This window comes from Clarias gariepinus, chromosome 2 (genome assembly GCF_024256425.1).
Source record: "Clarias gariepinus isolate MV-2021 ecotype Netherlands chromosome 2, CGAR_prim_01v2, whole genome shotgun sequence".
NCBI classification, from domain to species: Eukaryota; Metazoa; Chordata; class Actinopteri; order Siluriformes; family Clariidae; genus Clarias; species Clarias gariepinus.
In genome coordinates this window covers 48,443,534-48,467,112 of record NC_071101.1, presented here as the reverse complement: position 1 = coordinate 48,467,112, position 23,579 = coordinate 48,443,534, and the positions used below count along the sequence as shown (strand labels likewise).

The following is a 23,579-nucleotide window of genomic DNA, read 5'->3' as shown; positions in this document are numbered from 1 at the left end:
CCGGGTTTTAATAAGGAGAAAATAGTTGCGTTAAAACTGTTGGAACAAACTTTCCTCCGGTTCAATCCCTCAGAAAGCAATGGCTGTAAGTTTATTGTTTGAATAATTTGTATTATATATATATCATAGTAATGTTAATTTAACTTGTGGTTAATCATATAAAGATCGCCATTTTGTGTTATTTTTAGTTATATAGCGGCTAAAGCTGTCATGTTAATTATTGCATTACTGTGCATCTTTACGGCACATGGCTATTTTAAGAAATATAAAACTGTTAAAAGATTTATAATTTGTATTTTATGTGGTCTGTAAATGTGTACATTTTTTTGTATTTGTACAGTTTCACTCCTGTTTATTGGGTCAAATTTGAGGAATTAAAAGGAGCAGATGCTGCTCATTTCTGGACTTAAACGGAGTTTAGCTTGCTGTTATTCCACGTCAACACTTGAGAAGTAATACACGTAGGAGGGACAGTACAATCACCATAATTGCAAAATTCTACACACACACATATACATATACACAGACAGTGCATATATATATATATATATATATATATATATATATATATATATATATATATATATATACATACACGCACACACACACACACACACACACACACATACACTATAATCACTGATCATTTTAGTGATTTTAGGCTCAGTTCTTTAAATCTCATTTATCAAAATGAATGAATCTTTTTTAAATAATTTAGGTCATTTTATTAATTTTATGAATGACCTATCACTAATTTTAATATATCATATATAGTGTATCCTATTACATGTTATTCATTATCATTGTGTACATCAGATGCAGAAATGAAATAAAACTATTATTAACATTTAAAATTTATTAAACATAACCAGCGTTTAGACACAAAAAAAAAGAAGAAGATGAAATGATATAATTAAAGAACATTAATTAATGCAGAGTCTGTTTGGAATATTTGCAGAGTGACAATTAATTTAATACACCTCCTAAACCATGGGTAAAACAGAGCATAAATAAATGGATTAATGGTGGAATTAAAATAAAACAAAATTGCAACTTTCCAAAATATTTCTGACTAATTTTATTGACTAATAAACTATAAATAAAATATGGAAGTAAACACAACAGAAACACAGACACTAAAATGCCGAGGACTTTAGCTGCTTTTCTCTCAGATTTCATTGAGTGTGAGGTGATTTTCTGTGCTTTAGGCCGTGTGCAATTATTAAGCTCTCTGATAGCAGTGACATGTTTCTTAGCAATCACAAAAACCAGAGTATACAATATGATTATGACAGAAAGTGGAAAAATAAAGGATAACACAAGATCAATTACAGACCAAACGTCATTAAGAAAGAGAAAACACTCTCCAGGACACAAGACTGAACTTTTGAAATTCCCATTAAAATATAGGATTGCTGTAGTATAGCTCAGCGGTAGACACCAATTAAAAACAATTACAACACGAGTAATTCTCACAGAGACAATGTTCATGTAGAGAAAGGGGTTTGAGAGAGCCAAATACCGATCCACAGCGATTGAAGCAATAGTATAGCTTGATATTATGAGAAGACCACTAAACAGCCAGTAGATGCTGCAGAAATATCTCCCAAAAATCCAGCATGACTCAATAGTCCAGATTAAAATTATCGGCATTAAAAAAATGCCAACAAAAAAATCAGACACAGCAAGAGACAGCACAAACATGTTAGTCGGTGTGTGAAGCTGGTTGAAGTGAAGAATAGAGATAATAATGAGCAGATTTCCACAAACTGTTAGCAGGACCACAGCAGCTGAACACACGTACAGTAAGATATAAACTGCAGGAGATACAGATCTCTCTAGACAGGAGAAGTGCACACAGCGATCAGACTGATTAAACTCTGTCAGGTTCATTAGTTCATTTCTTTTTATGTCTACAAAATTAGAAATAAAACAAAAGTCTCTGGACTTTTATCCTTCAGAAATTAAACACGCCTCCTCAATTTAAGTGACAGCATGAAAGATATGATGTAATGCCTTGTTGGAACACAAACCCTCAACTAAATATTAGCAGAATGTTTCCACAATCTCATGTGATCTTGACTGGACTGATGGGACTCAGTCCCAGTTAATATCCTTTATGGTAAATGGAGACACTGGCCCATTAGTAGTGAACATTAGACAAACTCATAGCTGACATATTTGTACAATAATGATTATCACAAATGGGACCTGCTCATTGGATATAATGTGAACATGATTTAATATAATAGCATAATTGGTTTATTATGACCAGCAAAAAAAAAAAAAAATAATAAAGGTTTTAGTTGCATGCTAATAATAAAGTTCAAATATATATTTTGTCATGAAAAGATTACATAAAAATGTTTATATTGAAGTGCCCAATCTAATTTTTAAATTGCTGTCAAAAAGGGAACAGACAAGTTAGACCCAAAAAGCAGCACGCAACAAGTAATGGAAATGATAAGAAAACAAGCGAGTGCAATATCTGACATTGAATTGTTTGCGGATAAATACAAACAGGAAACCTGATAGGATGCAATGTATTGCCAAAAGTATTAACTTACTCACTCAAATAATTTAATTCCTCACTCACTCAAATCATTGAATTGTGGTGTTCAAATCTCTTTCATGGTTACCGGTGTGTAAAATCAAGCAACTAGGCATGCAGAGAGCTTCTACAAAAATTTGTGAAGTATCATGATAGGATGCCACCTGGGCAATAAGTCCAGTCATGAAATGTTCTTGCTGCAAACAACAACAAATAGGACATCAAGTGGCAGGCCATGTAAAATCACAAAGCGGGGTCAGCGGATGCTGTAACGCATAGTGCACAGATGTTGTCAATTTTCCACAAAGTCAATAGCTACAGACCTCCAAACTTAATGCGGCCTTCAGACTATCTAAAGACCAGTGTGTAGAGAGCTTCATGGATTGGATTTTCATGGTAAGGCAGCTGCATCCAAGCTTTGGACACCAAGTGCAATGCAAAGCATTTCTCTCGCCCTCCCTTCCGATCACGAAGTCTCTCCTTCCACTGTACAAGCACACTCCGGTGCTTCTTGTGAGTGTGTGTGAAGAGGCTTGCTCTCTTGCTTCTGTGGAAATGAAAGTAGCTTCTCAGAACGTTCCTCTAAGGAAGATAGAAAGTATGAGGAGCTGCTTTGAAGTCATAACGCGTGCAGTCGAGCGGCTGCACTTTGATTGGCCACAGGAGCAAGCCTTCCCCAAATGCTTAAAATTAGATGACAGATTTCTGTCAGGTGGCCAGGAGATGGAGCCACAATGTCGCTCTCTCCCCTTTTTTGACGACCTCCACAACGAATTAACTCGTTCATGGAGCAAGCCTTATTCATCCTGTATTTTTGTACCATCAACTTCGTTTTATGCGAATATCGTTGATGCAAAAGCATGTGGTTACATGGTGATGCCTCAGATAGAAGAGACGCTCGCGGGCTATCTCTCTCCTGGGACATCATTCTCATTAAAGGACACCTATGGTTAAATTTGACAGGCATCAAAGATAAGGATCGAACATTCCTCCTTGAAGCCCCCGTCTCACCTTCCGGCCTGTTTGGCGAAGCTGTAAATTCCGTCACCACCAGGTTTCGGGAAGCTAGGACCGAAATCGCCGAGGATCGCCAGACAGGAGGCGCAGAAAGAAAGCATCAGCAGCCGGGCACCCCCTCGTAAAGACTGGGGTACGGCTCGCCGCCCCTCACAGGCCGCCTCAAAGAGGTCAGATCACCGCACTGTCTTCTTTTCAAAGAAGTCATCCTGAAGCTTATGCGCCCAGACCGTATCTCCCTGAGTGTTAAAGACTGTAGAAAAGGGCTACAGGATTTAGTTTGCACATCGCCCTCCGCGTTTTAATGGCGTGATTACCACCTCCGTGATACCGGAAAGGGTGCATCAGTTCGCATTGACTCTCGAACTGCAGGCATTGCTGGAAAAAGGGGCCATAGAACAGGTTATCCTTCCAGACATAGAGTCAGGCTACTACAGTCGTTATTTCCTGATTCCTAAGAAAGACGGGGGGCTGCGTCCAATCCTAGATATTCGCAGACTGAACCGCTATCTCAAAAAGTACAGATTCAAGATGTTAACTGTCAAAAGCATTGTTTCACAAATTCAACCCAGGGATTGGTTTGTGACAATAGATCTGAAGAATGCATATTTTCACATAGAAATTTTGCCACAACACAGGAAGTTCCTGAGGTTCGCTTTTGGGGGAAAAGCTTACCAATAACGGGTCCTTCCATTTGGTCTAGCTCTATCACCCCGCACATACACAAAGTGCATGGATGCAGTCCTGGCTCCCTTGTGACTCCAGGGCATCCGTATTTTAAATTACATAAACGACTGGCTCATTCTGACATCAACTTTGTTTTATGCGAATATCATTAATGCAAAAGCACGTGGTTACATGGTGATGCCTCAGTTAGAAAACCAGCGCCTGTCAGGTTTCTGACCCTTAAGATAGTTTTTCTAATGGCCATTACCTCTCTGAAGAGAGTTGGAGATCTGCACGCCTTGTCAGTCTCCACACCCTGCCCAGACTTTGCCTCTGGGCTAGTCAGGGCTGTTCTGCATCCTCACCAGAACTATTTTCCGAAAGTTCCATTCTCAACTCTGAGTCAGCTTCCCAGAGATAGTTCTGAGACCTCCTTGGTCTTTGTGCGCACTCGCTACACAACCCGGGGGTCCAGACACTTGCAGTGCAGCGGTGTTGGTATTCTCCTTCCCATAGCGTTTTTATGCAGCATTGAGTGTAGCCTTTGAAAGGGAACGTCTCAGGTTACTTTGCTGTAACCCTGTTCCCTGAAAAGGCGGGAACGAGATGCTGCGCTCCAATCCCGCAAAGCCCACAGGACCGGACGTCCCTTTAGACAAAATCAATCTGAGGAATGTTTCCGGTTTACTCCTATTTATAACCTGCAGGTGCGTCTCATCAGACGACCTGACCGAGGTTATATAAGCCAAAATTTGACGTGTTTGATACACACATACTTCACAACCGGCAACACGAAAAGATGTTTCCATAGCGTTTTCACGCAGCATCTCGTTCCCACCTTTTTAGGGAACAGGGTTAGAGCAAAGTAACCCGAGACGATTTGTGGGATGCACATCCAGGGCACGAAGCTCCCATTCCACCATATCCCAAAGATGCTCTATTGGGTTGAGATCTGGTGACTGTGGGGGCCATTTTAGTACTGTGAACTCACATGTTCAAGAAACCAATTTGAAATGATTCGAGCTTTGTGACATGGTGCATTATCCTGCTAAAAGTAGCCTCATCCATATATATGGAAAGAGAGAGAAATTCTGGTTGATTTTGCTCATTTTTAAAATCAACCAGACCTGTATACCAACTGGATAACTAGCAAATGCTTTAGCAATGGTCTCTAAAAGACAATGGATTATTATAGATTTAAATTAAAATGACATGAAATATATATATATATATATATATACAATAAGCACAACACATTTATTTAAATTCCCGAATGTTGCTTGCAGAAAGTCACCAAATGTTGCTTGCAAAAAGTCGCCAACTTGTGGCATCTCGCGGGAAAACACATGCAGTCTTAATGGCAACATCTGTGGATTGTTTTGCCTTACAGGCTTAATAGTAGGCCCAAAGATAGGTTGGCCCAACATTGGTGTAGAAGATAATCACAAGATTGATCCGACGTTGGCATAATGTTGGTTCAGTAGATAATGGCAAGGTGGAAAAATGGAAATTGAATTATATTACTTTAGCTTTGTGCAATAGGGTCTCTCAGTGATGCCATCACATCAGGACCTCATGGCTACCTCAGGAGCTCATGGTTTGGTTACCAATCTACTACATAAATACCATTGAAAGGGACCATTTATTTAACTCAGTGGATGCCACTGTTGGCCCAACAATGTTGCCTCTTTTGCTCATATACTCTTTGATAAATGGCGACTGTGAGACGACTGCACTTTGCGGCCCGACGTCCGGCAAAGGGGTTTACTGACACCAAAAAAAATGGTAAAAGGGAAGAAAAAAATAATTCAAAAAATGATGGCAATACTCGCAGAGGTGTTATGTGAAAGGTTTAAATTTATGTACAGCGCTTGAGAGGTGTATGAGTCCCAGTGGAAAAACAAAACCAAAGCTATACAAAAAGTACCAAAATAACACTATTTAAAAAGGAGAAAAAAAGAAACAATCACATAAATGTATGTACACTCCAATTGTTTAAATAATCTTTAAAAAAATAGGTTTTAAAACGGGATTTAAAAATATGACTGTCACTGTTCCGTATGTTGGGGGGAGCGAGTTCCACAACCGAGGTGCCACAAAACTAAAAATTCTCTCTCCCATTGTACTTAAACAAATGAGCGGCGACATGAGAAATAGAGTGAATCTATCTAAGAGAACAAGAAGGAGTGTGAAGATCGGTGAGATACGGAGGAGCCAAACTATGTAGAGCCTTAAAATAAAGAAGCAAAATTTTTCAATCAATACGGTACTTAACTGGGAGCCAGTGTAATTGCTGTAGAATTGGAGTGATGTGCTCGCACAGAGGAGTCCTGGACAAGACGCGAGCCGCTGAATTTTGGACCAGTTGAAGTTTGCGGAGAAGTTTCATAGGAAGACCAGAAAGAAAAGCATTACAGTAATCAATTTGTAAAGTGATCAGCGCATGAATTTAAATTGCTGTACTGCTCTTAGTAAGAGAAGGACGAAAGCGAATAAATTAAAATATGCGGCACGTGTAATGTTTTTAACATGAGCTTCAAAAGAGAGTGTGCTTTCCAGAATGACACCCAGACTCCTAACCTGTTGAGATAGGTAAATTTCAGTATCATCAATAACTAAAGAAAGACAATCAGATTTAACCAAAGTTGATTTAGTACCTACTGGTAAAACTTCAGTTTTGTCACTATTAAGTTTAAGGAAATTACCTGAGGGCCAAGCTTTAATTTCAGATAAACATTCATTCAAGACAAGGTAAAGGAGAAAAACTAGAAGGTTTAGAAAATAAATATAATTGTGTGTCATCGGCATAGCAGTGGAAACTGATACCGTATTTCCTAACTTTTTATTTGGACATATTGATTATGACCTCTAAGGTAAGATCTAAACCAGGCCAGAGGGGTACCTGTAATTCCTATAGCTGCGAACCTGTCCAAAGGTATCTTATGCGAGATAGTGTCAAATGCCGCACTAAGCTCCAGTAGGACTAGTATAGACAGAAGACCAGAATCAACTGCTACTATCAAGTCATTAGTTATTTTAACCAAGGCCGTCTCTGTGCTATGATGAGAACGAAAACCAGATTGAAAATGTTCATATAATGCATACTTGGAAAGGTGTTCATGAATTTGAGCTTTGACACACTTTTCCAATATTTTAATAGTGAATGGCAAGTTAGAAATCGGTCTATAATTTTCAAAATTTAATGGATCAACCCCTAATTTCTTGAGAATGGAAGTGATGTCAGCAGTTTTCATAGAGGAAGGTACATACCTGGTAGCAAGGGAGGAATGAACATACACAAATAGCAGGTACAAACATTACAAACTAAACAAAAAATTTCGTACCTCACCTTTTTGACCAACAATGCATGAGTCCACTTCCAGTTGCTTTGCGCCGGCGCGTTGTAACTCTGACACTATATTGCCAGGCCGCTAGGTGTTGCTTGGGTTGGCTGGCCGATGGTAGTAAAGCAACGCGAAAGACCGACTGAAACACTCAACAAACGCTAACAAACACTGAACTAGGGCTGCAACTAACGATTATTTTAATAATCGATTAATCTACCGATTACGGACTATACACACACATACAGACACAAAATAAAATGTTTTACACACACACACACGTGGTCACAATGTTATAGTAAGTTGTAAAATTCGTTGCCATTTTAGTAATGGATTTTATCGATTTGTTGTTGCAGTCCTACACTGACCACCGGGAAATACACAAAACAAAGCGACAGGCAGCTTAAATATGTGAGTGTTGTTATGCACAGCAAGTATTACTGTTGGGGAATGAAAATGGAGTGGATATGTTTGTGTGTATGTGAAACCAGTATGCAAATGCGTGCGTGTGCACCCGCATTACCTCGGCATGGGGATTACGGAGGAGAAGTGAGGTAAGACGTGATGTGTGTGTGTGTGTGTTTGTGTGTGTGTGTGTGTGTGTGTGTGTGTGTGTGTAAACCAACAGGGACAGGTCAGTTTGTGACAGGGACACTTCTATGTGTTCGTTCTATTGGCTGAATAAAAGCTGTGTGTGTGTGTGTGTGTGTGTCAGGAAGTATCATCACTTTCCACATGTAAAAAATGTGTACAAGGTCATTTTGTGAATATTGCTAGCAATTTGTGAGTATAATTTATATGATTAAATGACTTAGATGCAGGTGTAAAATGTTAAATAATGGTGTACATAAAATAAATAATATGCAATTAGGGGAGCTAAAAATTATAGTTACGAAGTTTATTGTATACTGTTCATGAGATGTAATTTTTTATGTTTTCTGAAATTATGAATGTTAAATTCAGTGCACTTAACTCTAAACACTGTCAAACAGGTCACTAGATGGCGCTTATTGCTGGAAGGAACCTAAAACCCCACAGAGGCCAGAAATGCAGATTAAATCCTGCAGCCAAGCTAAACACAAGCTAAAGTTTTGTGCCTCTTTGCTTCTAACTAGAAGGGGGTTAATATTCCTTCAAATGAGATAGAAATTATATTGGGTAAAACATAAGAATGTTGAGAATCTGTGGTGGTACCTTGAAAAGCACGCAGTTAGTACAGTCGTGGCCAAATGTTTTGAGAATTACATAAATATTGGAATTGGAAAAGTTGCTGCTTAAGTTTTTATAATAGCAATTTGCATATACTCCAGAATGTTATGAAGAGTGATCAGATGAATTGCATAGTCCTTCTTTGCCATGATAATTGCACTGCATTTCATTGCTGTCATTAAACAACCTGCTAACCTGCTAAAACAGTAATCGTCTTTCTAACTCAGGTGAGAATGTTAATGGGCACAAGGCTGGAGATCATTATGTCAGGCTGATTGGGTTAGAATGGCAGACTTGACATGTTAAAAGGAGGGTGATGCTTGAAATCATTGTTCTTCCATTGTAAACCATGGTGACCTGCAAAGAAACGGGTGCAGCCATTATTGCATTGCATAAAAATGGCTTCACAGGCAAGGATAATGAGGCTACTAAGATTTCACCTAAATCAACAATTTATAGAATCATCAAGAACTTCAAGGAAAGAGGTACAATTCTTGGTAAGAAGGCTTCAGGGCGAAGCCTGAAGAAAAGGTGAGCGCTACAATCAGTCCTGTGTCATGCCAACAGGAAAGCATCCTTAAACCATTCATGTGTGGGGTTGCTTCTCATCCAAGGGAGTGGGCTAACTCACAATTTGGCCCAAAAACACAGCCATGAATAAAGAATGGTACCAAAACACCCTCCAACAGCAACTTCCAACAACCATGGAGCTCCATGCCATAAGGCAAAAGTGATAACTAAGTGGCTCGGGGACCAAAACATTGAAATTATGGATCCACGGCCTGGAAACTCCACAGATCTTAATTCAATTCAATTTAATATTATTTATATAGTGCTTTTAACAATGGTCATTGTCTCAAAGCAGCTTCACAAAGATGAAAGAAATTCAAAAAAAAATAATAATAATAATATATAAATAATAATAATAAATAAATAATAATAATAAATAATAATAATAATAATAATAATAATAATAAAATATTAATAATAATAATAAATTGTGTATGTGTGAGAAAAATGTGTCTAGATAATAATGAGATGAATGAATGAAATTTCTCTGATGAGCAAGCCAAGGGTGACGGCGACAGTGGCAAGGAAAAACTCCCTGAGATGGCAATAGGAAGAAACCTTGAGAGGAACCAGACTCAACAGGGAACCCATCCTCATTTGGGTGATAACAGATAGAGATGATATAACACCATGTGTGTTATGCAGCTGAGAGTACAATATAACAGAAATTCTTTAAATTAACATGAAGTCCACTTCAGCATAGGGATGAGTCAGTAGGTGCAGAGGGCAGATGGGGTCTGGATCACTGGGAGCACAGGAGCAGGATGTGTAGCTCCAATCATAATAAGGCAGAATTCAGCTGGAGCTGGTGCTTCTCTGGATGCCTCAGGATCCTCACAGGGTTGGCCTTCATCTACTGAAGCTGGTACAATCTCCAGATGCCTCGGGATGGGTAGAAAAGTACAGAACAGATGGAGAGAATTAGCGTAGTTGCCATTCAGAATAGATGTACTGAAGTATGAAGTTATGGGATGAGTTACGCGTATGCCAGATTAAAGAGATGCGTCTTGAGTCTACTTTTAAACTGGGAAACTGTGTCTGAGCCCCGAACACTGTCTGGAAGGCTATTCCAAAGTTTTGGAGCTAAATATGAAAAAGCCCTACCCCCTTTTGTAGATTTTGAATTTCTGGGAACTACCAGAAGTCCAGAGTTTTGTGATCTTAAGGAGCGTGGTGGATTATAGCGTTTCAGAAGACTGGTTAGGTATGTGGGAGCTAAACCATTTAAAGCCTTGTATGTAAGTAATACTATTTTGTAATTAATTCTAAACTGAACAGGTAGCCAGTGCAGGGATGATAATATTGGGGTTATATGATCATATTTTCTGGATCTGGTGAGAACCCTGGCGGCTGCATTTTGGACTAACTGAAGCTTGTTTATTGAGGATGCAGGACAACCACCTAGTAATGCATTACAATAGTCCAGTCTGGAGGTCATGAATGCATGAACTAGCTTTTCTGCATCAGATACGGATAAGATGCTCCTAAGTTTGGCGATATTTCTAAGATGGAAAAAGGCTGTTTTTGTGATATTGGAAATATGATTTTCAAAGGACAAGTTACTGCCTAATATTACGCCCAGGTCTTTTACTGTTGAGCTAGTAGTAACAATACATCCTTCTAAACGCAGGCTGAATTGTGAAAGCTGTTGTGTGCTGGTTTTTGGGCCGATGAGTAATATCTCTGTCTTGTCTGAGTTTAGTAAAAGGAAGTTATTGGTCATCCAATCTTTTATGTCCTGGACACACACGGTTAATCTAGACAATTTAGGTATTTCGTCTGGTTTTGTTGAGATATATAATTGGGTATCATCAGCATAACTAGGGATGCACCGAAATTTCGGCCGCCGAAAATTTTCGGCCGAAATAGCATTATCGGTTTCGGCCGAAACGTAAGAAAGCGCCGAAAATAAAAGCCGAAATTGTCGCCACGCCTCTCCCATCCTCCCGTCTCGTTCGCGCTGTCATTACGCATCAAACACGGAGTATGTCGGCGGTTTGGAAGCACTTGGAAGCAAGTTTTGTTATTGTTAAACAGCCTTATTACTGTTATTTATTATCAATAAAAGTTTGATTGCTTAATTTTTAGTTTTTTTAATACAAACAAAAAGAAAATATTTTAAACATGTTTTTTAATGAAGCCATTTTCGGTTTCGGTATCGGTTTTCGGCCAAGTGCATCCAAAAATTTCGGTTTCGTTTTCGGCCCAGAATTTTCATTTCGGTGCATCCCTAAGCATAACAATGGAAACTAATCCCATGTCTTCTAATGATGTTACCCAGGGGAAGCATGTATATTGAGAACAGCAGAGGTCCTAAAACTGACCCTTGTGGGACCCCATATTTCACTGGCATTACACCAGACAGTTCTCCATTTAGGTCTACAAAATGGTATCGATCAGACAGGTATGATCTAAACCATTTTAATGCCTGTCCCTGAATACCTATGTGATTTTGTAAGCGATCTATGAGAATGTTATGATCCATAGTGTCGAATGCAGCACTAAGATCAAGCAAGACCAGAATTGAGGTGCAGCCTTGGTCCGAAGCTAAAAACAAGTCGTTTGCAATCTTAACTAGTGCAGTTTCTGTACTATGATGGGGCCTGAAACCTGATTGAAATTCTTCAAGGATGTTGTTTTCCTGCAAAAATGTGCATATTTGAGCTGATACTACTTTTTCTAATATTTTTGATATAAAGGGGAGGTTTGAAATCGGTCTATAATTTGTTATTTCATTTGCGTCCAAATTAGATTTTTTAAGAAGCGGCTTAATAACTGCCAACTTTAAAGGTTTAGGGACGTGACCTAGATATAATGAAGAATTAATAATGTTTAAAAGTGGCTCTCCTACCGTATACTTATAATTTATAGTTATAGTAAATATTTATAGTTTACAGTAAAACATTTAATACTTAAATTAGACATAATATCTAAAAAATAAACTGACACTTTCACAGTCTAAAGGGATAAAGATATTTCAAAGTCTGTCTTACAAAAAAATATTTATGTACCTAGTTATGCTAGTTCGTGAAACATACCTTTACCCTCAACAAAAATATAAACGCAACACCTTTGTTTCTGCTCCGATTTTTCATGAGATGGACTTAAAGATCTAAAATTCACTCCAGATACACAATATTTCTCTCAAACATTGTTCACAAATCAGTCTAAATGTGTGATAGTGAGCACTTCTGCTTTGCTGACATAATCCATTCCACCTTACAGGTGTGCCACATCAAGATGCTGATCTGACATCATGAGTAGTGCACAGGTGTACCTTATACTGCCCACAATAAAAGGGCCACCCTGAAATGTGCAGTTTTTTGCTTTATTGAGGGTCTGGGGACTCAGAACCGGTCAGTATCTGGTGTGACCACCATTTGCCTCATGCAGTGCAACACATCTTCTTCGCATAGAGTTGATCAGATTGTCAATTGTGGCCTGTGGAATGTTGGTCCACTCCTCTGCAATAGCTGTGTGAAGTTGTTGGATATTAGTGGGAACTGGTACACGCTGTCATATACGCAGGTCAGCACATCCCAAACATGCTCAACAGGTGACACGTGTGCGAGTATGGCCATGCAAGAACAGGGACATTTTCAGCTTCCAAGAACTGTGTACAGATCCTTGCAACATGGGGCTGTGCATTATCTTGCTGAAACATGAGGTGATGTTCATGGATGTATGGCACAACAATGGGCCTCAGGATCTCATCCCGGTATCTCTGTGCATTCAAAATGCCATCAATAAAATGTACCTGTGTTCTTCCTCCACTGCCTCTGCCACTGTCAGGTGGCTCTGCATCTTCCTCATTATCATTCACCTCAGTACTTTCACCATTAGCTTGGTCACTGTAGATCAGCTGTTCTTTATCATGATCTTCTTCATCACAATTACCATCATTACAGCATCTTTGGAGAACTGTGACTCCAGTCTGTGTAAATATATTAATACTTTGAGCATTGTACATTAAAATTTACTTTCTTTCATAATCACTTCTTGGAGTTTGTCAGAATTAGTGAGTTTTTGTTTGTCCACCCACCTCTTGAGGATTGACCACAAGTTCTCAATGGGATTAATGCTAGGACCGAGCATCTTAGCCAACTGATAACAAAAAATCAAAACAATCCCAAGTTCTTATTTAGTACAGTAGCCCGCCTAACAAAACCTAAGATGCCTGCAGAGAGTACTCCACAACATTTTAGTAGTGAAGATTTTATGGACTTCTTTAGGGAAAAAATCGATAGCATAAGGAAGAAAATAACAGAGGTTCAACCTCTAATAGCATCTTATGATCTAGTTCAGCCTAGAGCTTCACATTTAGATTTTCAGTGCTTTACAGGTATAGGACAGGAAGAGCTTTATAAACTTATCACCTCAGCTAATTCAGCAACGTGCCTGTTAGACCCAATCCCAACCAGATTTTTGAAAGAAGTGATGCACAAAGATGTGAGAATGTACAGCTTAGTTTTATAATGCATTTATTAAATCCTAAATAAAACAGAATATAGTTAAATAAAAAAGATTCTGAAAAAGTTTTGATTAATCAGGTTGCTAGATTTATTTAATTAGTATTATTAATTACACTGATGCAAAATACATTGGTTGGGCAAAGGTTGTATATAACAAACTTCATTCCCGTTTCTTATCTGCCCTTGTCTTATGATGCCTAAATAAGTATATAACACGATGCAATGCGATATGCCAGTGCCTTTAAGCTGGCAAAAGTGCAAGCCAAATATCCAGTTTGAAAAAAAAAAAAAATAGTATGAAAGCAATATTGTTTTAGATTTGCAGTTTATTTTATTTTTTACTAGCAATTAAAATGTTTAGCATTATTATTATTAGCATTTTAAAATTAATTTTTCTTTTGTTCCTTTTGGTGGAAGTCTGTGAGTCATTAACCCAATGCATGTTATTTTGTAGTATTCTTGAAATTTTCCTTCTATTTATTCTCATAAAATATCCATATTCCTTTTTTTTATTTATCTAATTAATTGCCTTTAAATGTGTCTTCTTTATCTTGTTTAATGACTATTATATGCTTTAGTATTTCTCTATGTTTCTATATAAATAGTTCTTTCTCCTTGTATTAGATTATACTGTATGTTATCAATGAACAGAGTGCATGTTATATGCAGGGACCAGCTCCAGCTTGAACTTTTATTAACATTTAAAATGAATTAAAAGTGAGCAGTATTTAGACACAACACCAGAAAAAGAAGAATAAATATGTATACATTTTATGAAAGAACATTGATTAATGCAGAGTCTGTTTGGAATATTTGAAGAGTTATAATTAATTTAATGCACCTTCTAAACCATGGGTAAATTAGAGCATAAATAAATGGATTAATAGTAGAATTAAAATAAGAAATAATTACAACTTTCCAAAATGTTCCTAACTTAAATACAATACCATTGACTAATAAACTGTAAATAAAATATGGAAGTAAACACACCAGAAACACAGACACTAAAATGCCGAGGACTTTAGCTGCTTTTCTTTCAGATTTCATGGAGTGTGAGGTGATTTTCTGTGCTTTAGGCCGTGTGTGATTATTAAGCTCTCTGATAGCAGTGGCATGTTTCTTAGCAATCACAAAAACTAGAGTATACAATATGATTATGACAGAAAGTGGAAATATAAAGGAAAATACAAGATCAATTAAAGCCCAAACCTCACTGACAAAGATAAAACACTCTCCAGGACACATTACAGAACGTTTGAAGTTTCCATTAAAATATAGGATTGCTGTAGTATAGCCCAGCACTATACACCAGTTGAAAATAGTTACAACACAAGTGATTCTCACAGAGACAATTTTCATGTAGAGAAAGGGGTTTGAGAGAGCCAAATACCGATCCACAGCAATCTGAGCAATAGTATAGCTAGATATTATGAGAAGACCACTAACCAGCCAGTAGATGCTACAGAAATATCTCCCAAAAATCCAGCATGACTCAATAGTCCAGATTAAAATTAGTGGCATTAGAAAAATGCCAACAAGGAAATCAGACACAGCCAGAGAGAGCACGAGTGTGTTAGTTGGTGTGTGAAGCTGCTTAAAGTGAAAAACAGAGATGATGACCAGCATATTTCCACACACTGTTAGCAGAACCACAGCAGCTGAACACACATACAGTAAGATATAAACTGCAGTTGATACAGTTCTCTCTGGACAGGAGAAATGCTCACAGCGATCAGACTGATTAAACTCTGTCAGGTTCATGAGTACATTTTTCTTAAAATTAGCAATAAAACAAGCGGCTCTGGGGCTTTTATATTTCAGAAATTAATCACGCCTCCCTTATTTAATAACAGCATGATTGATATGATGTAATGCTTTGTTGGAACACTATGCCTGAATTTAATATCAGCAGAATAATTCCACCACCTCATATGATCTTGACTGGACTGATGGGTCTCGACAGATGTTAAATGTTTTAAGGTCATTCATTTAAAAACAAATAGAATATATTCTAATTCTAATATACAGACCCTGACCCAGGCAGGTGTATGGTGTATGCACAGTTGGGTCATCGCGAGTCTGCAAAAATCATGCCGTTATTTCTTACACCAAGCTTTTCTATAAAGTATGCAACTGCGACAGTAGGCAACTTCATGCAGGCGTTTTCTCACAGACACACTACGCACACCGTGTAGCGTGCACTAACTGTGGATGATAATAACAAGGATGTGTGCCATAGGAACTTACCTGGGCTGGAGACATACAGTGCATCTGGAAAGTATTCACAGCGCATCACTTTTTCCACATTTTGTTATGTCACAGCCTTATTCTAAAATGGATTAAATGTTTTTTTTTTCCTCATAATTTTACACACAACACTCCATAATGACAACATAAAAAAAAAGTTTACTTGAGATTTTTGCAAATTTATTAAAAATGAAAAAATTAGGAAAGCACATGTACATAAGTATTCACAGCCTTTGCCATGAAGCTCAAAATTGAGCTCAGGTTCATCCTGCTTCCCCTGATCATCCTCGAGATGTTTCTGCAGCTTAATAAAGTTAATCTAATACAATATTGTTTCCAATGCTGAAGAAATCATGATTTTGTTTTAGTCTATTCATTGAATACAACGCGACAGCGCACTCCGAGGTGAAGCGCATCCACACAGTTACTGTAATCCCCCATCTCACCTTTTATTTACAACAGGTGTGAAGTTATCAAACCGGTTTCGCTGCTGGGGGAATTCGCAGAATTGGGGGTTTTAAAACAAATTAACAAGACCGAGCAGACGTCTCTGCCTAAAATGTATTTCGCCAGCAAAATATAAACATAAATAGAAAAATAAACATAAGTAGATATAAAATGTTTAATGGTAACAATTAAATAAGACTTCATAGTTGGATTTGATACTTTAAGTGTAATTCATAAATTTAGCGTAGTAAAAGTACCCTATCATGAGTTAATATATACCTATATCAAATAATATTTCATATTATATATACACACACACACACACACACACACTGCAGCTTTTTCTCACGCTGTTCTCAGTGCGGGGATCAAAGGGCGGAATTCCAGTGTCCTTGTTTAAAGTCCCTGGGGCGCGTCACATTGCACCACTCACATGCCACTCTCCTATTCTCCACCACATCACGTACTTCCCGGACCTTGGACTAAACTCTGCGCCTTGCTTTTATAATGTGCAGCAAGCCCGATATCATATTAACGGTAATTATCGCCAGGTGACACGAATAGGTGGCTCTGTTCCTTTGCCGCCTATTCAGGGAGCCTACAAAGTGCGCGAGTAGAGATAGTAGATTTGAGCGCACACCCATCACAGGCGCATGCCGTGGCAGATCATCATAATTTCATTTAATAGTAAATAATGACTTCTGTTGCGTTGTACCTCCGGTGGCAAAACCTTATGTAATCAGGTTAAACATTAAACAAATTTACACAACTCAATAACAATAGCCCACGTTTAGGAAAGCATTTTTATTTAATTATAAAAAATAATCCTGCATCTGTTTTAGGTGTTCCAGCTGCCACTATTCGTATGGCTCTGTCAGAGTAAATCACTGATAACAATCAATCATCAGTAACAGTAAATTTCCATGTAAAACAGGTACAACTGTATGAATAAATTGATATGATGAGCTATTGATCAGTAATTTATGTAAACGACTCAGTTCAAATGTAAGTAAATGAATAGAAAGTAAATGGCTGCGCTGTTTGGGAGAGGGACGTGCTAATGATTTGGTCTGCTCTGTGTAAGAGAGGGGTGTTGCCGTCGTAGATTATTCAGTGAAACAAAGGCTCAGCTAAAAAATGTTAGGCACATCAGTCACTTTAACCCAAATAAAAGTTATTTCTAAGTGTTATGAGATAGTTGTAAAATAACAGATGTACGGTGCGCACTGAATACTGAACCAAAACCAGGCACGAGGATTAATAAACCAAGATAGCCCCACACCCGTTTTTTTTAAATAAAAATACCAAAGAATATTATTGTGTATAGAGTAATTAAAAACAATGCAATTTATGCTATGATAAGGTAAATCTCAATTTCTTCCATTCCAAGAATTAAAAACGGTAACAATGTCAACTTTAGAATCTAGAATCCAGAAGATAAAATTTACACAAATTTAAAAAGAGGCCTTAATCACTTAAAGTCTTCAGATGAGCCTCTGATTCAAGAGGTTTTACATTTACATTTACATTTAGGCATTTGGCAGACGCTCTTATCCAGAGCGACTTACAAAAAGTGCTTTAATGTTATGTATGTAATTGGATACATACTTACACTGGGTTAACTAGGTTAATAACTAAGTGCCATTAGTCCAACACAACTAAGAAGAGGTTTTTTTTTTTTTTCCTTTCATTTTTTGGGGGGGTGGGGGGTGGGGTTAGTCCAAGTACTGGAGAAACAGATGAGTCTTGAGTCGTCGTTTAAAGATAGTCAAAGTCTCTGATGTACGGACATCTAGAGGAAGTTCATTCCACCACCTAGGTGCCAGAACAGAAAAGAGCCTGGATGAATGCCGCCCTCGATCCCTGAAAGATGGTGGGATGAGGCGAGCAGTGCTGAAGGATCGGAGGGAACGTGGTGCAGTGCGTGGTGTAATTAGCGCAGAGAGGTAAGTGGGTGCTGGGCCATTTTTAGCTTTGTAGGCAAGCATCAGTGTTTTGAATTTGATGCGGGCAGCTACAGGAAGCCAGTGCAGGGAGCGGAGGAGTGGGGTGGTGTGGGAGAACTTGGGGAGGTTAAAAACAAGACGTCCTGCTGCATTCTGGATCAGTTGCAGAGGATGAATCGTGGACAGAGGCAGGCCTGCCAGGAGTGAGTTGCAGTAGTCCAGTCTTGAAATAACAAGGGACTGAACAAGCACCTGAGTAGCCTGTGAAAAAAGAAATGGGCGAATTCTTCTGATATAGTAAAGAAGAAATCGACAAGAGCGAGTAAGGTTAGCGATGTGTGGGGAAAATGACAAATGATTGTCCACGGTTACCCCAAGATTGCGGGCGGTGGCTGAAGGAGTGATTTGGTTGTTGTCCATGGATATCACAAGGTCTTGACCTGGAGATGAGTCACTAGGGATAAACAACAGTTCGGTTTTACTGAGATTGAGCTTCAGCTGATGAGCAGCCATCCAAAATGAGAAGTCTGCCAGACATGCTGAGATCCGGGTGGAAACCTGAGTGTCAGAGGGAGGAAAGGAGAGAACAAGTTGGGTGTCGTCTGCATAACAGTGGTATGAGAATCCATGCGATGATATGACCTTACCAAGAGACCGGGTATAGAGGGAGAACAGAAGAGGACCAAGTACTGAGCCCTGCGGGACACCAGTAGAGAGTCTACGTGGGGCAGATGTAGATCCCCTCCATGTTACCTCATATGACCTATCTTTTAGGTAAGAAGCAAACCATTGCCACGCTGTTCCACAAATTCCAAGGCTTGTAAGAATAGATAATAAAATCTTGTGGTTCACCGTGTCAAATGCAGCTGACAGGTCCAGGAGGATGAGGACAGATGACAGTTTAGCAGATCTAGCAGCATGGAGCTTCTCAGTGACTGACAGAGGGGCAGTCTCTGTGGAATGTGCCACTTTAAATCCAGATTGGTTTGGGTCATTAAGGTTGTTCTGTGAGAGATAAAGAGACATTTGATTATAAACGGCTCTTTCAAGAATTTTGGAAATAAAAGAGAGCAGTGATACCGGGCGATAGTTGTTAACTTCTGATGGGTCCAGGCAGGGTTTCTTGAGGATGGGAATAACCCTCGCCTTCTTAAAAGCGGCAGGAACATGACCAGATGATATGGATTGGTTGATGATGGCTGTGGTGAAGGGAAGGAGGTCCCGTGAGATGGCCTGGAGCATTGTGGAAGGGATTGGGTCTAATGAACAGGTGGTGGGGTTAGATGACGAGATGATCTGTTGAATCTCATCAGATGACAGGTTGGAAAATTCTGCTAAAGGAGGGAAGGAAAGGTCCTGAGGTTCTGCCATAGGAGCTTGGTTGAGAGCGAAGGACTGGCGGATTGCTGCAATCTTCCCATCGTAGAATGTGGCAAAATCGTCAGCAGTCAGAGAGGAAGGGGCAGGAGGAGTCGGTGGGTTGAGTAGTGAGGAGAAGATGTTGTGAGTTTGCCAGGATCATGTGCAGAGGCTTCCAACTTTTGTCTGAAGAAGGTAGTTTTGGCAGAAGTCACATCACATGAGAATTTGGAAAGAAGAGTCTGGTAAGAGATGAGATCTGCATCAAGTTGCGATTTCTTCCATCTTCTCTCCGCAGTTCTTAATTCTGTCCTGTTGTTGAGCAGTACATCAGATAGCCAAGAAGCAGGACAAGACGTCTTCCTTGGTTTAGATGACAGCGGGCAAAGGAGATCTATGGATGAGGAGAGAGAGGAGAGGAAAGTTTCCATCGCAGTCTCTAGTGGTAAAGAGGAGAAGGAGTCTGGGTCTGGGAGGAATGATAGGGTGTATGAAGACACAGAGGAAGGCGAGACAGAGTGAAGGTTTTTGTGGGTAAAAAAGACATTTTGGTGGTTAGGTTTACATAGAATGGGAAGGGTTATCGTGAAGGATACCAGGTAATGATCAGATTTATGAAGAGGAATAGTAGTGATATCTGTGACTGGGGAAGGGCATAATGTCCACATGACATCAAGCATTCCCCTTGTTAATATTTTAACTATTACTATCCGTGCCTAATTCCGCGGCCCCACTGCTTCGCATATCTGAAGTGGAGGCCGCCTAACTAGTGAGCGAGGAGCGATATTGATTTGGGCGCACGCCGTGACAGGCTGAAAAAACTATTGTCCTCAAAAATGTAACAGATGAGGACTCAGATTAATGTGCAAAAATTATATCATAAAACTATATAAGACTACATGGCCTTTATAAGACTCAACTTTTATTTAAGCACACTCACAATAACGAAAAAACATTGTGAACTTGAGCACGTCAGAATATTAGTCTGCTTGCTGTTTTCCCGACGCGTTCATAATCATAAGTCTACTATGCATGCGGCTGAGCGCTGATTAAAACTATGGAGTAAATTAAAGAGGAGAACCCCAATGCCGAATCGAAGTCCTGATCCCAAACCTAATTTGAATTAAATTAACAAATATTATAAGTAAAAAAAAAAACAATAGTCCACGTTTAGAAACCGTTTATAAATTTTTTCCGACATGAGTTGGTCCGGTGTTATGCGCAGAGCGCCGGGAGATTTCCTCAGGCTACGAAATCACTCGGGCATTTTTTCTAAATAGATGCTATCTTTAATAACTGATGGAGGTTTTGAGCTGTATACACACACATTTTTGAGGTGTTTAAAACGAATTAATAAGTCCGAGCAGACCTACATGAAACGTGAGAAGTGAGTAACTGAGCGCGCTGTCGCGTTGTATATACTGTACAACACACGTTCATCAACCAATAAAAACGCTGCCTTTTGTAAAGTAAAAGTACTTTACAAAAGACGAACAGCTTTATTTCAATTATAAATTCACAATCCAGCTATTATTTCCAGCCGTGGTTAAATAATGGATGAAATAATTATTCAATGCTGGACACAAACAGCAAATATGATAATTATTATAAAAAGCCAGAAGAACTTCGTGTTTATAAAATAATATTTACTTAATATGATATATATATATATATATATATATATATATATATATATATATATATATTTGTTAATTCATGTCTTCTGATGATGTCGACACATTTTTACGCCTACTATCAGGAAATTAAATTTTAATTTTTAAAATTTAAACTGAGGCATTGCCATGTTTTTCACTGTTTTGTCCCTGTTAAAACATTACAAAAACTATATAAGAAACGTGTTAGGAATTTTAAAGCATGAATTTGGGCATCTCATTTTATCATTATCAAAATAATATGAAGCACATATACACACGTTCATAATGAAATATCTGTTGTAAAACAAAATAAAATAAATGTTTGCTTCAGCATTGGAAACAATATTGTTTTAGGCTAAGTACTTATACACAGTTCTTCATTGTATAGTACTTGGTCCGGCTTTTAGATAAAGTCCATCTGGCGGATATTCAGTAAAGCACAACACTTTTATTTAAATTCCCAAATGTTGCTTAAGGCAAGTCACGCTAACTTGCGGCATCTGGCGGGAAAACACAGGCAGTCTTAATGGCCATCCGTACTGTCCAGTCAATTTCTGACACACAGGGAATGAAAACCCCACCCCAAACTAGTTAGTCAATCTGGGAGAAATTCCATGTAGCAGAGATGGACCTCTTTGCCTTGCAAGATTAGCAAATGTCCCCTTTGCTACTCTTTGACTCTTCCAGCCCCCCCTGGGTCTGGACACCTTGGCCCCAGGTTACGCCTTTATGCGTTTTTCCTGATAGCTCCGCTCGCGGGAGTCTTGGTGAGGCTCCATCAACAGCGTTTGCGCCTCCTATTGATAGTGCCCTGTTGACCGAGTCTCAGGCACAGGGGACAATTTTTCATCCCCGGCCCGAGCTTTGGAACCTTCACTTTTGGTCCCTGAATAAGACCAATTAAGTCAAGCTGGTCTTCCAGCCAGCGTAATTAAGACTATTCTAAGTGCTAGGGCTCCCTCCCCTAGAAGAGTTTATGCCCTAAAAAGGAATGTATTTGAACCCTATTGTTTTTGAAGCCTTCTGTCCTCCGCCTTTAACAGCTTCGCAGCAGGAGAGGCTTCACTTTCTGTGTCCAGTACATGCTCTTCAGATTTACGTCCACCACATCAGCCAGTGTCGTGAATCATAACAGTTTTTACATGTTTTGGGGCCTCAACCAGGGGGGCGGCCGCCACTACACTGGGTGAGAGATGCTATTGCCCTTCCTATGAGGCGGGCTCACTTCGTATCTAGGAATCAGCGCTCGTTTAACCCAGGGGGATCTCCTCTTCTACTGCACTAGCAAGAGGTATTCCCCTGCAGCAAGTGTGTGCGAAGCAGGTAGACCCAGTCCACTGCCGAATTGTCTCAGTGCTGGAGTTTCTGCATTATTTATAACCCGCAGGTGCATCTCATCAGATGCGTCACCCGACCGAGGTTATGAAGGCCAAAATTTGGCGTGTTTGATACACACATGCTTCATAACCAGCAACATGACAACATGTTTCCCATAGCATTTTCACCCAGCATCTCGTTTCTGCCTTTTCATGGAACAGGGTTACAGCATTTTTTTTCTCATCAGTCTTGTCATCTGAGTTGTTCATTAAAAAAAAAAAAACAATGATGTAATGCGTTGTTTTATGTATATTTTATATATGTAAATATAACTGCATATTTTTTTTGCTCAAATCTGTTTCCTGTGTAATGCACTGCATAGCGTCCACATGACAAAAGAATAAATGTATCAGACCAAAAGACTTAAAGGTAACTACTTATTTCTGTTTTCTATACATAACCTACAGGGGTTTTGCGATGATTTGTGCATGCACGCACAATGGAAAATGAACAAATCACCTTCTGATACTACTCATTCCTCTGAGTCATGATAAAGACCTGTTCAAAAAGAACGAATTATTCATGAATGACTCATCACTAATTTGTATATATTTCTATGTAAGTAGTTCTACCTTATTGTGTCATATTGCATGCTGCTGATGAACAAAGTATACATTATTTTCAGAAATGAATAAAATTTGAACTTCTATTAACATTTAAAATTAATTAAACATCAGCAGTATTTAAACACATCATCAAAGGAAGAAAATGTTCTTTAA

The 23,579-nt window shown here is 38.8% G+C and overlaps 1 protein-coding gene and 1 pseudogene across 1 annotated transcript; both read right to left on the bottom strand.

Moving 5' to 3' along the window:
* Positions 1 to 913: 913 nt before the first annotated feature.
* LOC128509161 (trace amine-associated receptor 13c-like) lies at positions 914 to 1,893 on the bottom strand (annotated as a pseudogene).
* A 12,707-nt stretch (positions 1,894 to 14,600) lies between these two features.
* On the bottom strand, positions 14,601 to 15,590 carry LOC128509096 (trace amine-associated receptor 13c-like). Its single transcript, XM_053480667.1, has one exon. The coding sequence runs from the start codon at positions 15,588 to 15,590 to the stop codon at positions 14,601 to 14,603; it is 990 nt and encodes a 329-aa protein (XP_053336642.1).
* Between the last annotated feature and the right edge of the window lie 7,989 nt (positions 15,591 to 23,579).